Raw genomic sequence first — 21,556 nt, forward strand, 5'->3', positions numbered from 1 at the left:
AATTATAGAATAAAAGAGAAAAATACGGTAAAATACTTACCTTAAATCCAGAATTTAATCATGAAGGAAGTTCATGGAACAATTGACAATCATTATGCTCAATCCTAAAGCTTCTAATCAATTGGTTAGAGTCTCATGCCGATAACATGTTATGAACAATAAAAGAAGAAGAAGCATTGCACAGAAAAGTAAAGAGAGAGGATTCTTATTGATTTTGGGATGATTTACAATGGAATAGATCCCCTCTATTTAGGGAAAATTTCACATAAGAACAACTGGGCTTCCTACTTTTCAATTTTATAGCCCATATTTCAATTTACAACCAACTAGCCCAAAAATAATAGGCTAATACTCAACATTCAACCCCAATAGATTCTTGAAATTACTATTTAATTTTTAAAAAAGAATGCTCAAGCTTTTAAGTTAATTTTTGAATCAGTAATTATGACTCAAATATTAGTTCAACAAACCAAATCCATCTGGGTGGTGAAAATTAGATTTTTAACAAGCTTAAATATGTGGGTTTAAATTTTGAATTTGATTTTGTGAGAAATTTAGGGTGGGTGTTATTTAGACTTGTTAGAAATAGTATAAGGAGGTTGTATATAAAATTTAAAGTCATTTAATGGAGATTTGGACTAGTTTTGAACAAGAATTGTAACTGAAAATCGTGGAAGAAGTTCGTCTACAGACGCTTGTATAAATGTGTATAATAGTGTATAAGATGTGTTTATACACTATTATACAAGATTATACAAAAAACTGACTTCGTCTTCTACCTTGCGTCTTTTATGAAATTTAACTCAAATCTACTCCAAATCACTTCAAATTTAAATTTTGAACTCCTTTTGATATTTTCAATCAATTGGAACAACCCTCAATCCAAACAACTAACAAACTCAAATAATTCTATTTTCGAAAGCAAAGCTTTGAATGACCTTCAATGGTGAACTTCTATTCTTCAATTCTCTAACATTGCAAAAGCAGAAAATACACGGCCCCTTGAAGCATATGTAGAAGATGTGAGAAGAAGAGAGAGTGAAAGCAATGGTTGTGAGATTTAACTCCGTAGGTTTTAGAAGCAATGATTGTAAGAACACAGATTTTGAATTTGCTAATGCTTTCAAAATATGTACAATATGGGCTAGGTAGGGTAAAACTTAAAAATATGGGCCATTTTTTGTTATGGTGTGAAGTCATGTGTATTTTTTTGTAATTCTTTCCTCTATTTATAGGAAAAAAGTGACTTAACTACCAAGTAATAAACCCTATAGTCTCTCTAAAATATAGACATTCACGTTAAATAGAATTGTATTTATAACAAAAAAAACTAAAAATAACAATGCTTTGTAAAAAAGTGAAGTATAAAAACTTGGTGACCCTACAAAAGTCAATACAAAGTAGTTGGTAGATTTCACGACGGGGCCACAAAGGTTGTTGGATCTTTCCTACAGTCTTCCCTTTGTAGCCGTACATCACCCACCACCCTCACCAACTCGCCTCATCTTCTACCTATATACTTCAACCCCTCCTTTCTCTTCATCCCCTGTATCCATTTTCACAAACCCTTCTCCTAATACCCTCCATTTCATTAACATTGTTTCTTTCCCTGCAAAAATGAAGGTAATTGACAAAATTCACGAATCCGCCAAAACTGACAGAGTAGTTTTCTCCTTTGAATTCTTTCCCCCAAAAACTGAAGATGGGGTTGATAATTTGTTCGAAAGAATGGAAAGAATGGTGTCACACAATCCCTCTTTCTGTGATATTACATGGGGTGCAGGTAATAATTCTTATATCATTTTCTTTTAGTATATTGTTTGCGTGAGATTAACTTAAATGGAGAAACATGATCAGTGAGGATTCATAATTGCAGATCCACGATTCGAAGTTTATGAGCTTCAAGTTAATATACAATAAGAACTGTTTCACAGTCAAATATTTATAGGTTTTTAGTTGATTTCTTGATACATATATAGGGTCTAGTCAAAAGCTACTTGATTCACGTGAACCACATGTAACAATGTAGATCTGCTGCCGACTTATTTGGTATTAATGCATAGTTGTTGTTGTTGTACGTGGGGTACAGGTGGATCAACAGCAGATCTGACACTTGAGATTGCAAACAGAATGCAGAACATGGTTTGTGTTGAAACCATGATGCATTTGACTTGTACGAATATGCCTGTTGAGAAAATTGATCATGCCCTTGAAACTATCAAGTCTAATGGGATTCAGAATGTTCTTGCTCTTCGCGGTGATCCTCCTCATGGACAAGATAAGTTTGTTCAAGTTGAAGGTGGTTTTGCCTGTGCCTTAGATCTGGTAATTCCTCCTTATGTCCCCTATCCACATTTGGATCCAAGCTTTTAAATTTGATGGATTCAACCTTTAGGTTCTTATATTGAACCCCATTTCAGTTTCTAAATTATGGATTCAAAAATTTAATATTTGTTGAAATTTTTGTAATATATATCTATGTTCCGCATTGAAAATACTGGCGAAGTTGAACCCATTGACTATATGGTCCATCCGCTGATGTTTGCAATAGTTTCAAATGAACACATTGCGTGGTTTCAACTGAATACATTGCTTTTAGCTTCTTGAAACATGTACACATATGAAAAATAATCGAACTTTATATATATGATGGCCATGTCTACTGTGAATCCGTTGAATCTAAATAGTGAATCGGTTCATTATTTGTAGTCTTGATCTGGGATCTGATTTTAGTCTCATACAGTAATTCTTTTTGAACACATTGTTTGCAGCAGTTTTAAGTGAACACATTGCTTTTAGATTGAAACCTATATACATAGGAAAAGAAATTTAAACTTTAGATATATGATGGCCAAGTCCATTCTGAACTCATAGGATCTAAATCCTGAGTCCTGCTTAGGTTCATTATTTGTAGTCTTTGGTCTGGGATCTGATTGATTATGCTCATACAGAAATTCTTCGTTCTACTGCTATAACTGTTGTGCAGAATTTGATTGATTTTGTCTTCCTTTGCAGGTAAAACACATGCGGGCCAAGTATGGGGACTACTTCGGGATAACTGTCGCAGGTTACCCAGGTTGGTTCCCGATTTCCTGGGATTTTTGGTGTATTTAATTATTCCTTTTTTTTCAATATCTATGATACTCTTTTGGTTTTTGACTGGGCAACAATGGTTGTTCTATTATACTTCTAAACTACTTTCACAACTTTTCAAGAATTCATTCATTAGATTATTCAAAAGTTTAAACTTTTATTTTTCTCGATGAAACGAACTTTTGAGCCATTATCTTACTATTTTGTTTCACTATTGCAAATATAAGATATGGATCATACATTAAACTAGTTTCTAGTCAAATATTGACATATAAAATGGAACAACAGAATTATAATTAAAGTTCGTCGCATTTCAATTGCTTCTTTTTTGGTTTTGTTTTTGACTGCGGATTATGATTTTCTTCTGCACAAATTTTCATAAATTTTTCTTTGATTCTTATGCTGTTATTGACGATGTGATTGCTTCTCAGAGGCACATCCTGATGTTATACCTGCTAGTGGAATAGCTACACAAGAGACATATGAAAATGACCTTGCCTATCTCAAAAAGAAGGTAGTTATTCCCAACATTACGTTTCATCTTGGGGTGAATATGATGTATGTTGCATTAATCTACAGTGAAGAAGAAAAGTGGAGTGCTTTTGTTTCGCTTTTAAGTTTCTGATACTTATGCAAACTTGCATTCTTCAGGTTGATGCTGGAGCTGATCTCATTGTAACTCAACTCTTCTATGATACTGATATTTTCCTCAAGTTTGTCAATGATTGTCGTCAAATTGGGATAACTTGTCCTATTGTCCCGGGAATCATGCCCATCAACAATTATAAGGGCTTCTTGCGCATGACTGGTTTTTGCAAAACCAAGGTATTCCCTTATTTATTGTATGATCTTTTTCTAAGTGTTAATTTATGTCTCTACATGCGGGCTCAAAATGATGCTTTATACATATATCAATGCATGATAACGCCAACAATTTTGAAATGTGATATTACACAATATTCTGTTAGGTACTATCCTATTGGTGCCTTTTTCTTGTATAATGTTACGAAACTTTTAACTTAAGGTTTAAGATGCTTTGTGAGATATGGGCCCTTGAACCCGAACTTAGTTTGCAGCATCGCTTGAAGATGTTTGTTCAAGTGCTATATGTAGACATGCTAACTGGAAGCTCATTTTACTCTGACCAAATGTTTTAGATCCAACATTTTTCTCCTTGATGTTTCTTAGGTCAACCACATGTACATGTTCTGTCGAGCATCCATTTTTTTCTGTATATACTTGGTGACGCTTTTGTGATCCGTTGTTGTAATTTTATGTTCAGTAAAAATGATGTCTTTGATTAAGACACAAGTTGATTGTCTCCGTGATGTTTAGCTTCTCCTGCATTGCAGATGCTCATTTTTCTTTCTTAATGACATTATAGATCCCAGCAGATATTACAGCTGCCTTGGAACCGATTAAGGATAATGAAGAAGCTGTCAAAGCTTATGGAATTCACCAAGCGACTGAAATGTGCAAGAAGATTTTGGCCACTGGCATTAAGACCTTGCATCTCTATACATTAAACATGGAGAAATCAGCACTAGCCATCTTGATGGTTAATTCTCTTACCTTGTAATTGCTGCTTTGAAATATAATGAAATAGTGATATGATTTTAGAAATAGCATGAATTTTGCTTACAGTTGTGAGTTGTTTGTGATATGCAGAATCTTGGATTGATAGAAGAGTCCAAAATTTCAAGGCCATTACCTTGGAGACGTCCTACAAATGTTTTCCGTGTTAAAGAAGATGTCCGTCCTATATTCTGGTATGTAGAGATACAAAGCAATATCGAAATATCGCTCCTTGTTGTGATTAGCAGCTGATCTGTTATTTGCGTTGATGCAGGGCCAACCGTCCGAAGAGCTACATTTCAAGGACCATTGGTTGGGATGAGTATCCACATGGGCGATGGGGCAATGCTCAAAATCCATCATATGGAGCACTTAGTGATTATCAGGTGATTGCCACTGATTGAGATCATACTTTTTGATGTCTAAGAGTCTTAACTAGTTGAAGAATACTAAGAGTAATAGTTATGAGGTAAAACAAAAGATAGTATAGGATACCACGTAATCCTAGAGCATTGCTGAAGCCCCTTTGTTCTGTTTCCTTTTTAGTCATATTGCTATAACATGGATAAAGTCTGGTTTGGGCAAGATGAATAAGGATTTTGTTCATTCCATTTTACTTGTGGAGCTGTAAACTTTTTTGAGGCTAAAGTAGGCCAAACAAAGTCATAGTAATATAATTATTCGATTTAAGTCCAAGGAGAACTGTTTGTGTCCTGGACTGATCAGACTACGTACATACACAATACTTGAATTCTCAATTTAGATGCTAGATAGTTGGTTCTCATCCTTCAGAGAATACGAGTGTAATAGGAGTAGCCGACAAAATGATCACCCTAAGATGACCATTTTGCTCTTTTACAATTGTTTCTAAGCTTTTATTTCTACCTAATTAAGCTATGCCATTTATTCCTGCACATCTTTTGCTTTCATAATCCATCTTGGGAAACTTTGCCCAACATTATTCAGATATAATAGTTTCCATCGTAAATCAAACCAAAATAAGTATAAATTGAAGATACAAACTGCCAACTTCGTGCATTTGGTCTAGAGTGTTTTAGTTACCTCGGTTACCTCTGATATAGCTTCATTGTTACTTTCCAACAGTTCATGAGGGCACGTTCACGTGATAAGAAACTTCAAGAGGAATGGGCTGTTGCTCTCAACAGTGTGGAAGACATCTATGGGGTATGATTTTGAATTACAGTGAAATTAATGTCAAAATCAGACTCATTTCCAAGTCCTAACGAAATTTTCACATCATCAGAGATTTATGAACTACTGTCTTGGGAAGCTGAGAAGTTGTCCTTGGTCTGAGTTAGATGGGCTTCAGCCAGAGACGAAGATCATCGATGAACATTTGGGTAACATAAACACGAAAGGTTACTTGACTATTAACAGCCAACCAGCAGTTAATGGAGCAAAATCTGATGCTCCTTCTATTGGTAAGTTTGATGCTTAAACTTCTCATCTGTATGCCAGGACGATTAATTTGTTCTTTTACATTCAAATGACTGTAGCTATATCTTTTTATTTCAAATACCAGATGTCTAAACGTGTTTTCTGCAAATTCTTGCTTTGTCAGAGCTCCTCGTTCCTTAGTACCCGTGTTTTAGATGTGGTGATGTGGTGGGTACAACGTTATCTGCTAGCCACTGTCAGCATCCCTCCAACCTTATTAGCTGCCTACTGCTTGTGGGTTTGATTGCAGAGTTTTGGTTGGTGACATCACCCATTATTAATGATTTAACTAGGTTGCCGGTGGACCCATTTAAAACCTAAAATTCTTCTTAAGAGGCATCTTTTTTCTTTTTGGATGCCAGAGAAATCCCCTGTTTCAGCTTCAAAACTCGGGGATAATGGCCCTGTCCCTCTTCCCATCTCAAATTAAATAACAGAGTTGGTGCAACAACCGTGTTTCGAATCCTGAGTCAACCACACATCCCCGTGCTTGACTACCTTTGCTGTTGAACCAAAGCCATGGGGTTTATGGGGACATCGTTCTTTGTTTGTCATCTCAAGACTTCTCTAAGAAACTCTGGTTGCTAGCCGTGGGTAACTGTCCATTTATGTCTGGCCAGTCAATTGCCAACTGGCAGCAATCATAAGATGCTCTTTTGCTTGGACCTTATGTAGTCTTTGTCCCATGAGTGATGGACATAGATCAGATTTGTTTGTTTTGGGGGGGGGGGGGGAGATGAAGGTGGTGGGGAGAGGTGCCTATATGTTTCGGTTCACTGTCGTCTAGCTTTGGAAGAAATACAATAATCTACCTTATTTATTTCTTCCCGTTGATTCCCCCAACAATCAAGTTGCAATTCCTTCTAAGAAGTGGCTGGGAAATAAATAATAATGCAAAATCCTTTTTGGGCTGCAAAGTACCTTATGCCACATCCTGCTTCACATTTCAAGGATGCTCTATTCACCCCCACTTTTCTTTCCACCGTCACTAGTTAACTCCGTGTTGTCAATTAGTGCCTACTTTTCGATTGCTAGAACATGTTGGTTTTGCACTAAATTGTATGCTGATTCCTTCATAATTCGTGAATATGGATATAAATGCATGTCATCTTGCTGGATATGATTATATTAGACTTCCTGTTTTGCTTAGCTTTTTGACTTCTTTTTTACAGGATGGGGTGGTCCTGGTGGATATGTTTATCAAAAGGCATACTTGGAGTTCTTTTGCTCTCACGAGAAGTTGAATGCTCTTGTCGAAAAATGCAAGTCTTTCCCCTTCCTTACCTATATGGCTGTGAACAAGGAAGGAAACTGGATTTCTAACGCCAACCAAACCGATATCAATGCGGTGACATGGGGAGTTTTCCCAGGTAAGGAGATTGTACAACCAACTGTGGTCGATCCTGCCAGCTTCATGGTATGGAAGGATGAGGCATTTGAAATCTGGTCAAGAGGTTGGGCTCAACTATACCAAGAGAGTGATCCATCAAGAAAATTACTTGAACAAGTACGTTCACACACTTCCTCTTTCTTGATAACAGAAATTTGTCCCTTTTCCATTCGTCCTACTTTGTGATGTATGTTTGCTGAGTTAATTTCACGGATGCTCATCCAATTCTCAGTTTGTTGCACCAAAATCATAAAACTAATAACGGACTCAACTATGCATACATATTGTAACAAATGCTGGAAAATGTTAAATCTGGTCTCGGAAACACAAGCTGGCTGCTACTTTTGCAAGTCACCTTACATAATATTCATGTAGCACCACACCAAAAAATGAACCGGAAAACATATATTCACACCCAACCGAATACCTGATCTCTTTCATTACGTGTCATGTCATGGGTTTTTTAGTGGGTCTAAAGATGGTTTTTTAAACGTTTTCCAATGGTGCCACCTGGATTAGTTAAAGGTAAGTTGCTGATGTGACAATACTTACACGTCAATTTTATACATGTGGCGTCCTACTTGCGATTTTTCGAGATCAAATCTAACCTTTCCCGGTGTTTGTTAAATTCCAATGATATATAAGCATAGTTGTCTTATTTTACTTTGTTCCCTGAGCGGACGGTCTATTGGAAACAACCTCTCTATCTCCACAAGGTAGAGGTAAGGTTGCGTACACAGTACTCTCCCCAGACCCCACTATGTGAGATTATACTGGGTTTGTTGTTGTTTAGTTTTGTTACTTTGACGGACCATCGGTGAAACTATCACTTGTATGCTCTTGGTCAATTAATAAAATGGCTTCTTCATTTTGTTCACAGGTTCAGAACAGTTACTTCTTGGTTAGCCTTGTCGACAACGATTACATCAATGGAGATTTGTTTGCCATCTTCAAGGATATCTGAATTTAGCAGCCATACAGAGCTCTTAATTATTTACTCACAGTGAAGTTTCTTCCTTGGATTTGAGTACACAGTTATGATTGTTGTTGTTTTATGTTCCTGTAACAGGAATAATTCAGTGGGAATCTGTTTCCTTCATTTTTTAACTGCAAATTTGATATACATTGTTCCTCAGTCTTTTACAACAATTATGAGCAATCACACCCCTCCTCCCCTGAGCATCTGTATACAATTTTTAATTTTGCTGTCTAAATATATAGACATGGCATTATTCTTCCAGATATAATTGTTAAAGTTGAATATTTTTACTTTGCGTTTTTGTACAAGGTACAAAAACTCATATCTAACTTTTATGTAGAGAACACAATTCATGAAAAAATAATAAGGGAAAATGTCCATTTACCCTTCTACTTTTGAATATTGTCCACATCTAACCTCTGTTATACTATTCGGCCAAATTTACCTTTACTATTATATTATTTGGCCAAATTTACCCCTATCATCAGCAAACTTTTAAAAATTATCCCTCAATCTATCATGTGACCCAGAATCTCCCAAATTATTTTAGTTAAGTCACTTATTCTCTTCTTGATCCACTATCTTCAACATAGTTGGTATTTACCTGCTTTCTTAATTGGAAAAAAATTAAGCGAAAGAAATATTAAAATAATACAATGGTTAGTAAATAAAATATAGTAAATTGAAGAATCCAAATTAGGTAACTTGTCTAAATTCTATAAGTATTTACAACACCACAACTTTAATGAATTTTTTGCACCAAGTATGGAGACTTTGCAAGTATTAGTGATAGAAGTTGAAGTTTCTTGGAGACTTAGCATTGTCAAACCAATTACAAAATATATTGGAATATACATGTGCATACATGATGAGCATCCCCATATGATACATAACAAATAGACCCACTGAATTCTGCGATGTGTATATGGTTGAAAAATTATAAAGAATTTAAACCAATTCCAAACCCATTATCACAAGAAGAGAAGTAGGTACAATGGTAATTAAAAATATCCACTAATAATTTTGTATAGTTTAGTACTTTTAACATTCACTTAATAGTAATTTCTGAAAATAGTGGATTAAGAAGAAGAATAAGTGATTTAAATAAAAGAAATTTTGGAGATTTTGGGTTATCTAACGAACTGAGGGGTAATTTTTACAAGTTTACTAATGGTATGGATAAATTTGGCTGGATAGCATAACGATAGGGATAAATTCGGCTAAATAGTATAACTGAGGTTAAATGTAGACAATATCCGAAAGTTGAGGAATATATTTGGTCTTTTTCCCAAATAATAATAATATAATAGTACAGAAGAGATAAAAACTCTTACATATAGGCGAATGAGTTCATTCTATGCACTGATTGTGTAAACTCGTATATATACAGTTATACACGACTGCTATTTGTGTCGACAAATATGCCTGACTGCGTTGAGCCTTGTGCTCAACGTACCGCTAACTGTATGGGCAAATATGCCCTGTTGCGCTGAGCCTTGTGCTCAACATACTGCTAACTCTAATGGAAAGTATGCCCTTGAGCTAATCAAGCTATAAAGACTCCCCTAGACACACTTTCAGAGTACAACTAAAAGGTTTAAAACCTCTGCTACTCAATAGTCTGAAACTCTCTCACGAACCAAGCTGTAAACATATTGATGGTCAATCGTGTAGACACCCACGGTGACGTGACATCAATCAAAGCGATCTTGGTCGAGAAGATGTTGAGGTAAGTTGTTGTTTGGTTTTGGGGGTGGGGGGGTGGGGTGGGGTGGGTTGTTGGCTAGCTCGTGCAATGAAGAAAAAATGTCTTCGCCTTCTTTTTTTAAAGTAGAAATAGAAGGAATTACAGCCATTGTCACTTGGCCTAATAGCCCAATCAAAAATGGCCCAGATTTGAAGTTCTTACCCGGTTTAGCCCATGTTGTACGTAACTTGAAAGAAGCTCATTATTAAAGACACACTTCTAGGATTTTTATTATTTTCTTCTTTCTTCATTCCCAGCACACCAAATTCTCTTCCCACCGCCTCTCGCTTCTTTCTTTCCCCTCATTCTCTCTTAATCTAGCCCCCGCTATTCCCCCTCCCCTACTCCCTACGGAGTTCTGCCATCAATGGCTCGAAGAAGGCTCAGGCTCCTCCTCCGTCGTCCAAGCCCGCCAAGTCTGATGATGGCAAGCAGAAGAATATTGAAGATTTTGAAAAAAAAAATGAAAATACACACAGATTTGAAATAAATAGCTCTCAAAACTTGATTTGCACCAAAAAATAACTACTAATTTTGGAAGATTTTGAAGCTTGAAACTTTGGTCATCATTGTTATGACCTTGAAGTCTCAAATCTGAAATTGGGTATATCTTGTACGGTTGCTGAATTCCGAATCGTTGGCGCAAAATTATTAACCTATTGACGAGTTGAATCATCCAATACCTTCTACTACAACTCGAAGCTTGGATAAAAAATTATAACTATCTAGCAGTTTGTATCAACACTGTATAATAGTGTATAATTGTGTATATGGATATACAAACACCTCTTATACACTGTTATGCATGTTTATACAAGTTGATAAATTATTTACAGTAAGTGTAGTGTTGAACATACTATGTTTTCTAGTGGAAATATTATACGTGGTGTTTATATACGCTTATACAGTATTGTATAATTATGTATAATTGTGTACAAATATGTATATTTATGTATAATGTTATATAATTATATATTTTTTCAGTTTATAAGGATGTATATACATTGTCAGTGTATAAGAGGCCTCTATAGAAGTTTGGCACTTCCTCCTCTTCTTCTTTTTCGTATATGTGCTGTATGAAAAAAGATGTTGTACGCGTTGAAGGGATTCTACAATTCATTTACTAAGTTTTAATTTTTCTTTTATCCTGTTGGATTGCTTCAGCAATTGCACATAAAAGTGTTTGAATTTCTTGCCTTCAGATAATATGTATTATTCAGATTTTTGAGTTGCGTTGTGACTGATTTGTATTTTTTTTTATCAAATGCCTAATATTGAAAGAAAATCAATATGAAAACAACTGGTTGTATAAAGAGGGAACAATAACCATAGTTGATTGAGTGAAATAAGTTATTTTTTGGGAATTAGCCGATTATTTTTGAGCTATAGATTTGCAAAGTAGTATCTAGGCTATTATGTTGTAATGCAGGTGTGTGAGTTGTACTTATATAAAATTATCTCGAAAATAAACTGCCTTAGTGAGCTAGCTTTGTCAGCTAAGCAAGCGGAAGCTAATGTTGTCTCGGGGACTCATTTTGACTGGCAGGTCTTTACTAACTTCCAAATATTTTCTTTGCACATTTTATGCCACCCTAAGGCCATCGCTGGCAAATCGCCATTACCAACAATCCAACATAAAAATTTCCTTCTACTAGCTGTAATTATCATTAATTATATAAATATTTAACTTTAAGAAAAATATAAATATGTAACCAAAAAAAATATTTGTTTTGTACATTCTCAGTGTAATAGATCTGAAGATTAATAGATGGAAAAATTTCACAAAAGTGTACTCTACTTTGCACAATAAGAACTTTAGGAATTGTTTACCATTTATTCCTCCAATTCAAATCATTTCCATATTCTGACGGTAATTTTTATTATGTCAGTTGCGGTCCTTGACCAACTAAATTTCATGGCAATACTAATCATTTTATAGTAGTATACGGTTAAAATCGGGCTTGCCCTTTTTGTATGACTGATCGAGACTGGAACGCGATAAGTCAATGTTCAGCCTCGTATTATATCGACCCATGATGCAAAGTTAGGTTGCCGAGCTCGTGGCCCTAAGGCCGATCAAGATCGAGACCGAACAAAATAGGGATAGAGGGAAGCTTACCAAGTCGAATAACGGAAAGTCAAAATATTCGCAATCGGAGGAGGATCACGTCGCGAATCCCGGCACGTATCAAGAAGAGGCCGATTAATTAGCCAATCATGGGATCTTACCTCATATAGAATTGTACCTCGAGTAGGACTTCCCTACTATATATAGGGGAGTCTAATCATTTTTAAACACAACATATTCACGCAATAGTAAGCAATATACTGTCATTTTCTAGCTCTCATTATCTTGTTATTCTGTTCATAAGCAAGTTGAAACATATTTGGTTCAAGGGTGACTGAACTCGAAGGCCAAGGCTGTTCAATTCGTGTGGTTTGCATTATTTCTTTCACTGTCAATATCAATACTAATTTATTCTTCTTAATTTGTACAAGTTATATCATGTGTCCTTAAAAACGTGTATAAATTCAATTGTTATCCGATTTTAGGGTAAACAATTTGGCGCCCACAGTGGGGCTAAGGACAATAGTGGTTATCTGGTACAAACTTTCGTAACACACACTATTTTACACTTGTTCCTTGAAGTATCTTTGATTACAGGATTAAGAAAATGTCAAACTCTCAGTCAGTACCTCAACACATTGACAATGATCTCGGCCACCATGGCGATAATGGGAACGTTGCACCAAGAAACGATGTACCCCACGTTGGCCTCGATGGAATTCCAGCTGTAGATCCAATCGACGTCAGTTCACATGTAGCCATCAATAGAAATTTGGCCGTCGATCCCGAAAGCAGCATCCACGGGGATGCCCGATCAAGTACTCAGAGCACACGTGGCGGTGAAGATGGCGGGATCAGCCTGCGGGTGATCTTTGAAATGTTGTAGGCTCAACAGTCAGCAATAGCCCAGCTCCAAAACCAGAACCACACACCGAGCAGGGTTGAACTCGAGCCATCCCAGGAAATCGTACACAGGTTCGAATCGGTTTCGAGGAAATCGAACGAGAAGGAATCGAAGACCAATCCTGCTATCATAAAGATGCTCGAAGAACTGACAAAGTGAATCGAGACAGTGGAAAAGAAGATCGAGGAAAAAGACAAAAAGGTGGAAACCTTTAACTGCAGGGTCGACCAAATCCCGGGGGCACCAACAATATTGAAAGGACTGGATTCCAAAAAGTTCGTACAAAAACCTTTCCTCCCGAGTGCGGCTCCGAATCCAATCCCCAAGAAGTTTCGCATGCCCGAGATTTATAAGTATAATGGGACGACTGATCCAAACGAACACGTCACCTCCTACACGTGTGCTATCAAAGGAATGACTTGGAAGATGACGAGATCGAATCCGTCTTGCTGAAGAAATTCGGGGAGACTCTATCAAAGGGTGTTATGATATGGTATCATAATTTACCGCCTAATTCTATTGACTCGTTTGCTATGCTTGCACATTCTTTCGTAAAGGCACACGTCGGGGCTTTCAAGGTCGAAATCAGGAAGTTAGACCTTTTCAAGGTAAGGCAGAAGGACAACGAAATGCTCAGAGAATTTGTGTCTCGATTCCAAAAGGAACGGATGGACTTTCCACCGGTCGCCGACGATTGGGCTGTTCAAGCTTTCACTCAAGGTCTCAACGTTCGAAGTTTAGTGGCTTCATAGCAATTGAAGCAGAATTTGATTGAATACCCAGCTGTCACTAGGGCTGACGTGCACAATCGGTATCAGTCGAAGATCAGGGTCTAGGATGATCAACTAGGGGCTCCTTCTGGGTCCGTTTATCCTGTCAGACCCGTCGATAGAATCAAGAGGAATATCGACCGAGAACCAAGGTCGGATTGAGATCGATACCAACCATATAATGGAGACCGTAGGAACAGTGAATCTGGGCAAAATTCTGCACGAAATGAAAGAAGAAATGATCGAGGTTCAAGCTCATGGGGACTTATGAGCAAGAACGGCTTCGATAGATCTATGGGACCCAAAGAGGCACCACGATTGTCAGAGTATAACTTTAATGTTGATGCGGCTGCCACCGTTTCGACTATCGGGCGCATCAAAGAAACCAAATGGCCTCGACCTTTGCAAACTGATCCAACACAAAGGGATCCCAACCAAATATGCAAATACCATGGCACGCATGGCCACAGGACGGAGGACTGTCGACAATTGAGGAAAGAAGTAGCCCGGTTGTTCAACATCAGTCATCTTCGAGAATTTCTAAGTGACCGAGCTAAGAATCACTTCAGAAACAGGGACTCCAGCAAACAAAATGAATAAGACGAACCCCAGCACGTCATCCATATGATCATTGGAGGGGTCCGTGTTCCTCAAGGTCCGATGATGAAACACACCAAAGTGTCAATAACAAGAGAAAAACGGACTCGGGATTACTTACCAGAAGGGACTCTATCTTTCAACGACGAGGACGCAGAAGGAATCCTGCAACCTCATAATGATGCACTAGTAATTTCTATTCTTATGAATAAAACTAGAGTCAAAATGTGTGCTAATTGATCCAGGTAGCTCGGCGAACATCATTCGGTCGAGGGTCATAGAATAACTCAGCCTACAGGACCAGATCGTACATGTGGTCCGAGTGTTGAACGGATTCAACATGGCTTGCAAAACTAAGCAAGAAATAACGTTGCCAGTAAACGTTGCCGGTACCACCCAGGAAACCAAGTTCTATATAATCGAGGGGAACATGCGATAAAACACCCTGTTCGGGAGACCATGGATCCACAACATGAGGGTCGTACCTTCGACCCTTCACCAAGTATTAAAATTTCCAACACCAGAGGGGATAAAGATGATTTACGGGGAATAACCCGCCGCAAAGGAGATGTTTGCCGTCGATGAAGTAATTTCGATATCAACACTCTCATCGACAAAGGGCTCAGGTTCGAAAGCAAAACAGGAAGCCAAATAGCAATCATCGATACTAGCTTCGACCCAATCGGACAAGCAAGGGATTGACGAAAATGACGACTTCGGGGTTTTGCGATCCTTTATCTCCCTCGATGATTCCGATGCTACCAAGTCAATGGTCGAAGAGCTGGAGCAAGTCATGCTGATCGAACATATGCCCGATCGGAAGGAATACCTGGGCACGAGGTTAACTCCCGAGCTCAGGAAAAAACTCATTCAATTTCTTATAGCTAATATGGATTGTTTTGCTTGGTCCCATCTCGATATGACAGGGATCCCACCGGAGATCACTACTCACAAACTAAGCTTGGACCCGAAGTTTCGCCCGGTAAAACAGAAAAGGAGACCCCAGTCCGAGATCAAGCATGCCTTCATTAAGGACGAGGTAGCTAAACTCCTTAAAATAGGGTCCATCCGGGAAGTCAAATACCCGGAATGGTGAGCAAACGTAGTAGTAGTCCCTAAGAAACGGAACAAACTAAGAATGTGTGTAGATTAGAAAGATTTAAACAAGGCATGCCCCAAAGATTCTTTCCCTTTGCCTAACATGGATCGCATGATCGATGCCACGGCCGGCCATGAGACTCTCAGTTTTCTCGATGCCTATCTGGGTACAACCAAATACGGATGAACCCGGGCGACCAAGAAAAAACCTCTTTCATCACTAAATATGGCACATACTGCTATAACGTAATGCCATTCGGATTAAAAATACCGGTGCCACTTACCAACGACTAGTAAACCGAATATTTGAAGAACAAATAGGAAAAACCATGGAAGTTTATATTGATGATATGCTAGTTATATCCCTGCGAGCAGAGGACAATTTAAAGCATTTGCAGGAAACCTTCAGTATATTGAAGAAGTACAACATGAAGCTGAATCCAGAAAAATATGCATTCGGGGTCGGGTCCGGCAAGTTTCTCGGATTCATGGTATCCAATCGAGGGATAGAGATCAACCCCGACAAGATCAAAGCTATCGAGTGTAGACATGTAATTTTTGACCCTCCCCAAGATTTTTATATTTTAGCATGTAAATATTTAGTTTAGGCCTAATATCGCTACTTCAACTAATTTTGACTCTTTTATTTTATTTCGTCACAAAAATGAAAATTACAAAAATATTTTAGCTTACGTATCTTTCATAAATTTAAATAAAAAATATACAAAAATAGTACCTTATCTTTATTTTCATATAATCTTGAAAACACAAAAATAGTTTTAATATGGTTTAGTTCAATTAATTAAGATTAGTTTTATATTTTTATATTATAAACGGAAAAGGTCCAAAACTGCCCCTAAACTATTCGCTTAAGTTTAAAAATACCCTCCGTCCACCTATTTTGTAAAAATTGCCCTCACCGTTACAAATCTGGCCCATTCATGCCCCTAACGTCAACTTTTCGGCCCACTCATACCCTAAAAACTAACAACCCTATTTTGATTAAGAAAAAAATTTATTATTTATTGTGTGTTAATTTCCTATTGGCTTAAATTAAAACCTAACCCCATATCCACTTATTAGCCTACTCCGTCTTAGATTTTCACCCTTCAACACCCACGGATCTCCCTCTCCATCTCAGATTTTTCGGCCTTAATTTAATTTTTAAATTAAGTTTTTTTATTAAATCAATTTTCTGAGTGAAATGAGGTACTCTTTGAAATTAATGCTTCATTGTAAGATTTTATGGTTTAATTAGTTATTTTTCTGCCAATAGTAATGATTATTGAGCATTTGCAATATTTTTTGTTGTATATTTCCTGACAACACTGCATCCAATTTTGATTATACCAATGATTTATTTGGTCTCTGCTCGAACTTCTACCTTTTTCTTCTTCATTGGCTCATCATAGTCTGAACATCCGACCATGTCCATAAATTAAGCTATTGTACGTGGATGCTCTTCAGGTTATATCAACACCGCTAATTTTAAAAAAGAGACGGTTAAATCAAGAGAAATATTTGAGATCATATGCTTGAGAATATGAGAGAATACGACTTATTGGTGAATGTGACTGTAATAAACACTTGATTGAGCTTATTGTATGAAGCATTAAAGTGTAGTAAGAAAAATTGATGATGAATGATATTTCTGTGATGGAAAAAAATAGGAGTATTGATGTGCGCATTTAATATACAAAGACATAGGAAGAGGAAGGTGATTAACTATACGAGAGAGTTTTGTTTGCCTAGGGAAAAAATGGGTGTATGAGAGTTCTAGTTGGTGGAATAATTTTTAAAAGAAAGAGGAGAAAGAAACGGAGGAAAAGGGTCTTAGAATGTGGGTGAGTTTATTTTAATTTAGGTGAGTCTTAAGTTAGGTTAATGGGACGATGACACATGGAAATTAATTAAATTTTTTTTTTGCCTAACAGGGTCTTTGAAAGTTGTATGACGTAAAGTATTGGTGATAAAAAAATTTGGTTGTCTGAAAATAAAACTTTAATGATGTTTGTAGTGATTATTCAAATAGAGTGCAAGGTCAAAAAAAGGATAAGAAGAACAAGAAAAATATGAACGCACACACGCTAGAGGGGGGGGAGGGTGGAGGGGGAGAGATTTTTTGAGATGGGGTATTATTGTACCAACTCCAATAGTCTAGGGACAGTTTTGACCTTTTTTCCGTTATGACACGTGGAAATTAATTAAATTTTTTTTATCTAACATGGCCGTTAGTCGTAAGGGCATTCTTGAGCCGAAAAGATAACGGTGAGGGCAATTTTTTCAAAATAGGTGGACGGAGGGCATTATTGTACCAACTCCAATAGTCTAGGGGCAGTTTTGACCCTTTTCACTAGTATAAATTGTATATTTAGAAGGAAGAGTTAGTTTTGGGTTAGTTTATCCCATTTTAATCTTGTAGTCCATTTTTTTAGTCTTTGGCCCAATCCCATAATTCCTAGGCCCATGCCCCCTAACCTAAAAAAACCTATAAAACAAACTAGACCCCTAGACCCCCGAGACCGAACGCCGGAAATCTGAAAAAAATAGCTAACCTAGAGAGCTACCAAAAAGCAGCGCCGTTTTCAGAGAAAACCCCACCCCCCTGACCTCGTCTTCTTCAGAGACCCCACCCCAAACGACCCCATCATTCTGCTTCTTCTTCAAAAAAGCCCTACCCCTTCACCATGGATAAAAAAACCAACAGCAGCTCCCTCACTTGATCGGACCTCGCTGCCCGTTTCCACCCGAACCCGCCGGAACGGACCTCAACCAGGACCAAAAACCTTCAAGGCTGTCTTCTTCTTCAACAACATCACACGCACACACACAAACAGAGTGAGGGAATGAGCTTAGAGCTAAAATAGATAGACACGAACAGAAATTGAAAACAATACAAAGAACTACTTCGTCTTCTCCATTCTCGATTTGGTTCTTAGTTTTCTGCAACATGGAGTTTAATTGATGTTTGGAACCGAATTTGAGTTTGAATCGTGTGGATGTCGCTGTTGAAGGTAGTCTGTTCCGAATTCGACGAGGTTTCCGGTTCGAGGTTTCGATTTTGCTTGCGATTTATTGGTCGACTTTGCTGTTGTTATTTCGCGTGAATTTGGAAGTTGACATTTGAATCAGGCGATTGCAAAGGTTTCGTTCTTTCTCTAACTCGATCTTTTGCTTATTGTAATAGAATAACATGAATTTGGTTTGGATGCGGAGTCTATCGTTTGTTCGTTGATGTGGAGTTACTGGAAATATTTTCTATTGTTTAGTTGCTGATCTCCTGTATTTAGTTGTAATTTGGGTTAATTTGAGTGGTTTAGATTGTTAAGCAAAGACCAAGCTAAGAATAAAAGAAATTGTTTCACGAGTTAATTTTGAACATTGAAGCAAAAAATGGAACTTCTGGGACGTAGGTGGATTGGTGTTATCCAATTGCACATGAAATTTGGATTAAAAGCTTTCTAGCCAATTCAATATAGATAATGCATTTGAAACATGTGTTCTCGATAAATATGGTTCATTTCTTTCTGCTTGTATCTTTGGATTTGTATAACATATATTAGGGCTTTGGGGTTATATGATTGGTTTCATTCCTTTGAGATTGATACATGAAAAGTTACGTGACCAAAATCAAGATACATGTTCGCGTGACTTTGGCCAGATAATCTTAGTAATAACAAAATATTATTAGTTGTGTACACGTTAGTGTGACACGAGTACGTTTTTAATAAAATGAATATTCGTAGAAAATGCTTTAAGCGTGACTTAATCTATCTAAAAACAAACCCGGAGTATGCGTTCGCGCAACTTTGACCAAAATTTCTTAATAATAATAAAGCGTTATTAATTGTGGACACGTTCGCGTGACATGATTATTGACGCGCCAAACAAATGGGTACACGTACGCGTGACCTGTTTCAAGATAATTCCTTAATTAAAAGCGGCCAATGCACATAGGTTCTTAAATCAGTAATTAAACAATTTTAATAAGCCAAGTATGATCAAAGCCACCGTGCTAGAACCACGGAACTCGGGAGTGCCTAACACCTTCTCTCGGGTTAACAGAATTCCTTACCCGGATTTCTATGTTCGCAGACATTAAACAGAGTCAAATCTCCTCGATTCGGGATTCTAAACCGGTGATTTGGGACACCATAAACTATCCCAAGTGGTGACTCTGATCTTAAATAATAATTCCGTTTTGATTGTCACTTAAATTGGAAAAACTCCCTTATACTCCCTTTTCGGGAGTAGTAAAAAGGAGGTGTGACAGCTCCGGCGACTCTGCTGGGGACCGAACCCAGAATCTCTGGTTCAGGGTTCAAGAATTCGATCTTGTTAAAATGATTTTTACTTGGCTTCATTTATTGTTAATATTACTGTATTCTGTGAACCTTTTATGCTAAATGCTATCTGTTTACCGCTTTAATATTGTTTGAATTGTATATAACTGTCTTCTTACGCCACCCCTCTGAGTCTTCTAAAAATGGTGTACACGTTCGCGTGGCCCGCTTTTTCTGTAGAAATTATACCAAATAGAACGAGGCTGGGCCAGCAACAAGGCTGGGTAGACTTTAGTGCTCCCGGTACGTTGCCCCCTCTTCGGCCCCAGTTGTCCGCTCGGGTAACCCAAGTCTAGAACACAACCCCAGGATTTAAACCTAGAAAAACACAGCCTCATGCCGAATCCCTAGTAGGAACATTTGTTTGCATCACGTGCATTTGACTTAGGGGACTCAACACAGGGGTTCGGTCTGTCTAGGATAGGTGTACCCAAAACATAAAAGACCATCCTGATGCATCCTAGGTGCTACATGTTGCATTTCTCCAAGGGTAAAAGGGTTAGTTGGCGGACCAATGTTGGCTGAGGGTAAATGAGAAAGAAAAGAGGGTGAAGTGTGAAAATAAAGCAAGTAGGGCCCAGTTATGTTTTCTTTCACATTTTTGTTAAGAAAAAAAAACATGAAAAACTCAAAAAAAAAAAAAAAAACGAAGATTTAGTCACTTTTCTAATCATTTCCGTAAAACTACAAAAAAAAACGAAAAAAAATCCAAAAAGAGTTTACATGTTTCATCGTTTTCAAAAAAAAGGCAAAAAAAATATTTTTCTCTAAATTAGTTATTCTTTTTTAATTCTCGCCCATATCCAATCTGCCCGAACTAAACGCATAACCTGATTCTCGTCTTTCGGGGACGTGATACGGTAGTCAAACCCACATTAAGGTCCGGTCTTTTCCTAGTGAGTTTAGGTTCTTGGCTTCGCGAGGTCTTAGCCAAATCTTGCATTGTTGGCCACTTTTAGCCACATAGGTTAATTTTAGAAAAATAGTCACAATCATGTCTTGAATGTGCCAACAGGAAGGGTTATTGTCTCACATAGCATTCTAGGTTTTTAACTTTATTTGATCTTAATTTTCTCATACAGGTGTGGATTTACTTACCGGAGTTTGAGCATGACAGAGCCCCAGGACCATCTAGTCAGGATCGCTCATTCAGGAGTGGATTAAAAGGAGATTTTCTTTTCTTTTTTATGTTTTGAGTCTGTTTTTCTTTTTATGTCGTCTTTTACATTCTAGTTTTGTATAGTAATGTCGAGTTTTTTTATTATTATTGTATTTTCTATTTTGCATTTGAAAAAGTGTGCTATAAATCAAAAATTCAAAAAGAAGAGATGTTGCATTTTATATTTCCGTTAGAAATTTTCTTTAGAATACTAAATCTAGGAATAAAAAAAAAATCATTTGAGGTGGTTTTCCTCGATTGAATTAATACCTAGAAATAAAAAAAAATTCTTTTATATTTCCTTTAGTATATTAAGACTAAAAATTCAAAAAAAAAAAAGAATTTTCTTTTAGTACCTCTTTAAAAGTTTTCTTT

The 21,556-nt window shown here is 37.2% G+C and overlaps 1 protein-coding gene across 1 annotated transcript; it reads left to right on the forward strand.

The window, feature by feature from the left end:
• Positions 1-1,421: 1,421 nt before the first annotated feature.
• On the forward strand, positions 1,422-8,756 carry LOC109219561 (probable methylenetetrahydrofolate reductase). The gene is made up of 12 exons (XM_019384023.1): positions 1,422-1,783; positions 2,090-2,325; positions 3,016-3,076; positions 3,525-3,607; positions 3,745-3,918; positions 4,478-4,651; positions 4,762-4,862; positions 4,943-5,054; positions 5,773-5,853; positions 5,933-6,110; positions 7,299-7,633; positions 8,397-8,756. Exons 1-12 carry the CDS (start codon positions 1,618-1,620, stop codon positions 8,478-8,480), a joined length of 1,785 nt encoding a protein of 594 aa, XP_019239568.1. The 5' UTR covers positions 1,422-1,617; the 3' UTR covers positions 8,481-8,756.
• The last annotated feature ends 12,800 nt before the right edge of the window (positions 8,757-21,556 follow it).

The sequence above is a fragment of the Nicotiana attenuata genome, unplaced genomic scaffold (genome assembly GCF_001879085.1).
Source record: "Nicotiana attenuata strain UT unplaced genomic scaffold, NIATTr2, whole genome shotgun sequence".
Taxonomy (NCBI): Eukaryota; Viridiplantae; Streptophyta; class Magnoliopsida; order Solanales; family Solanaceae; genus Nicotiana; species Nicotiana attenuata.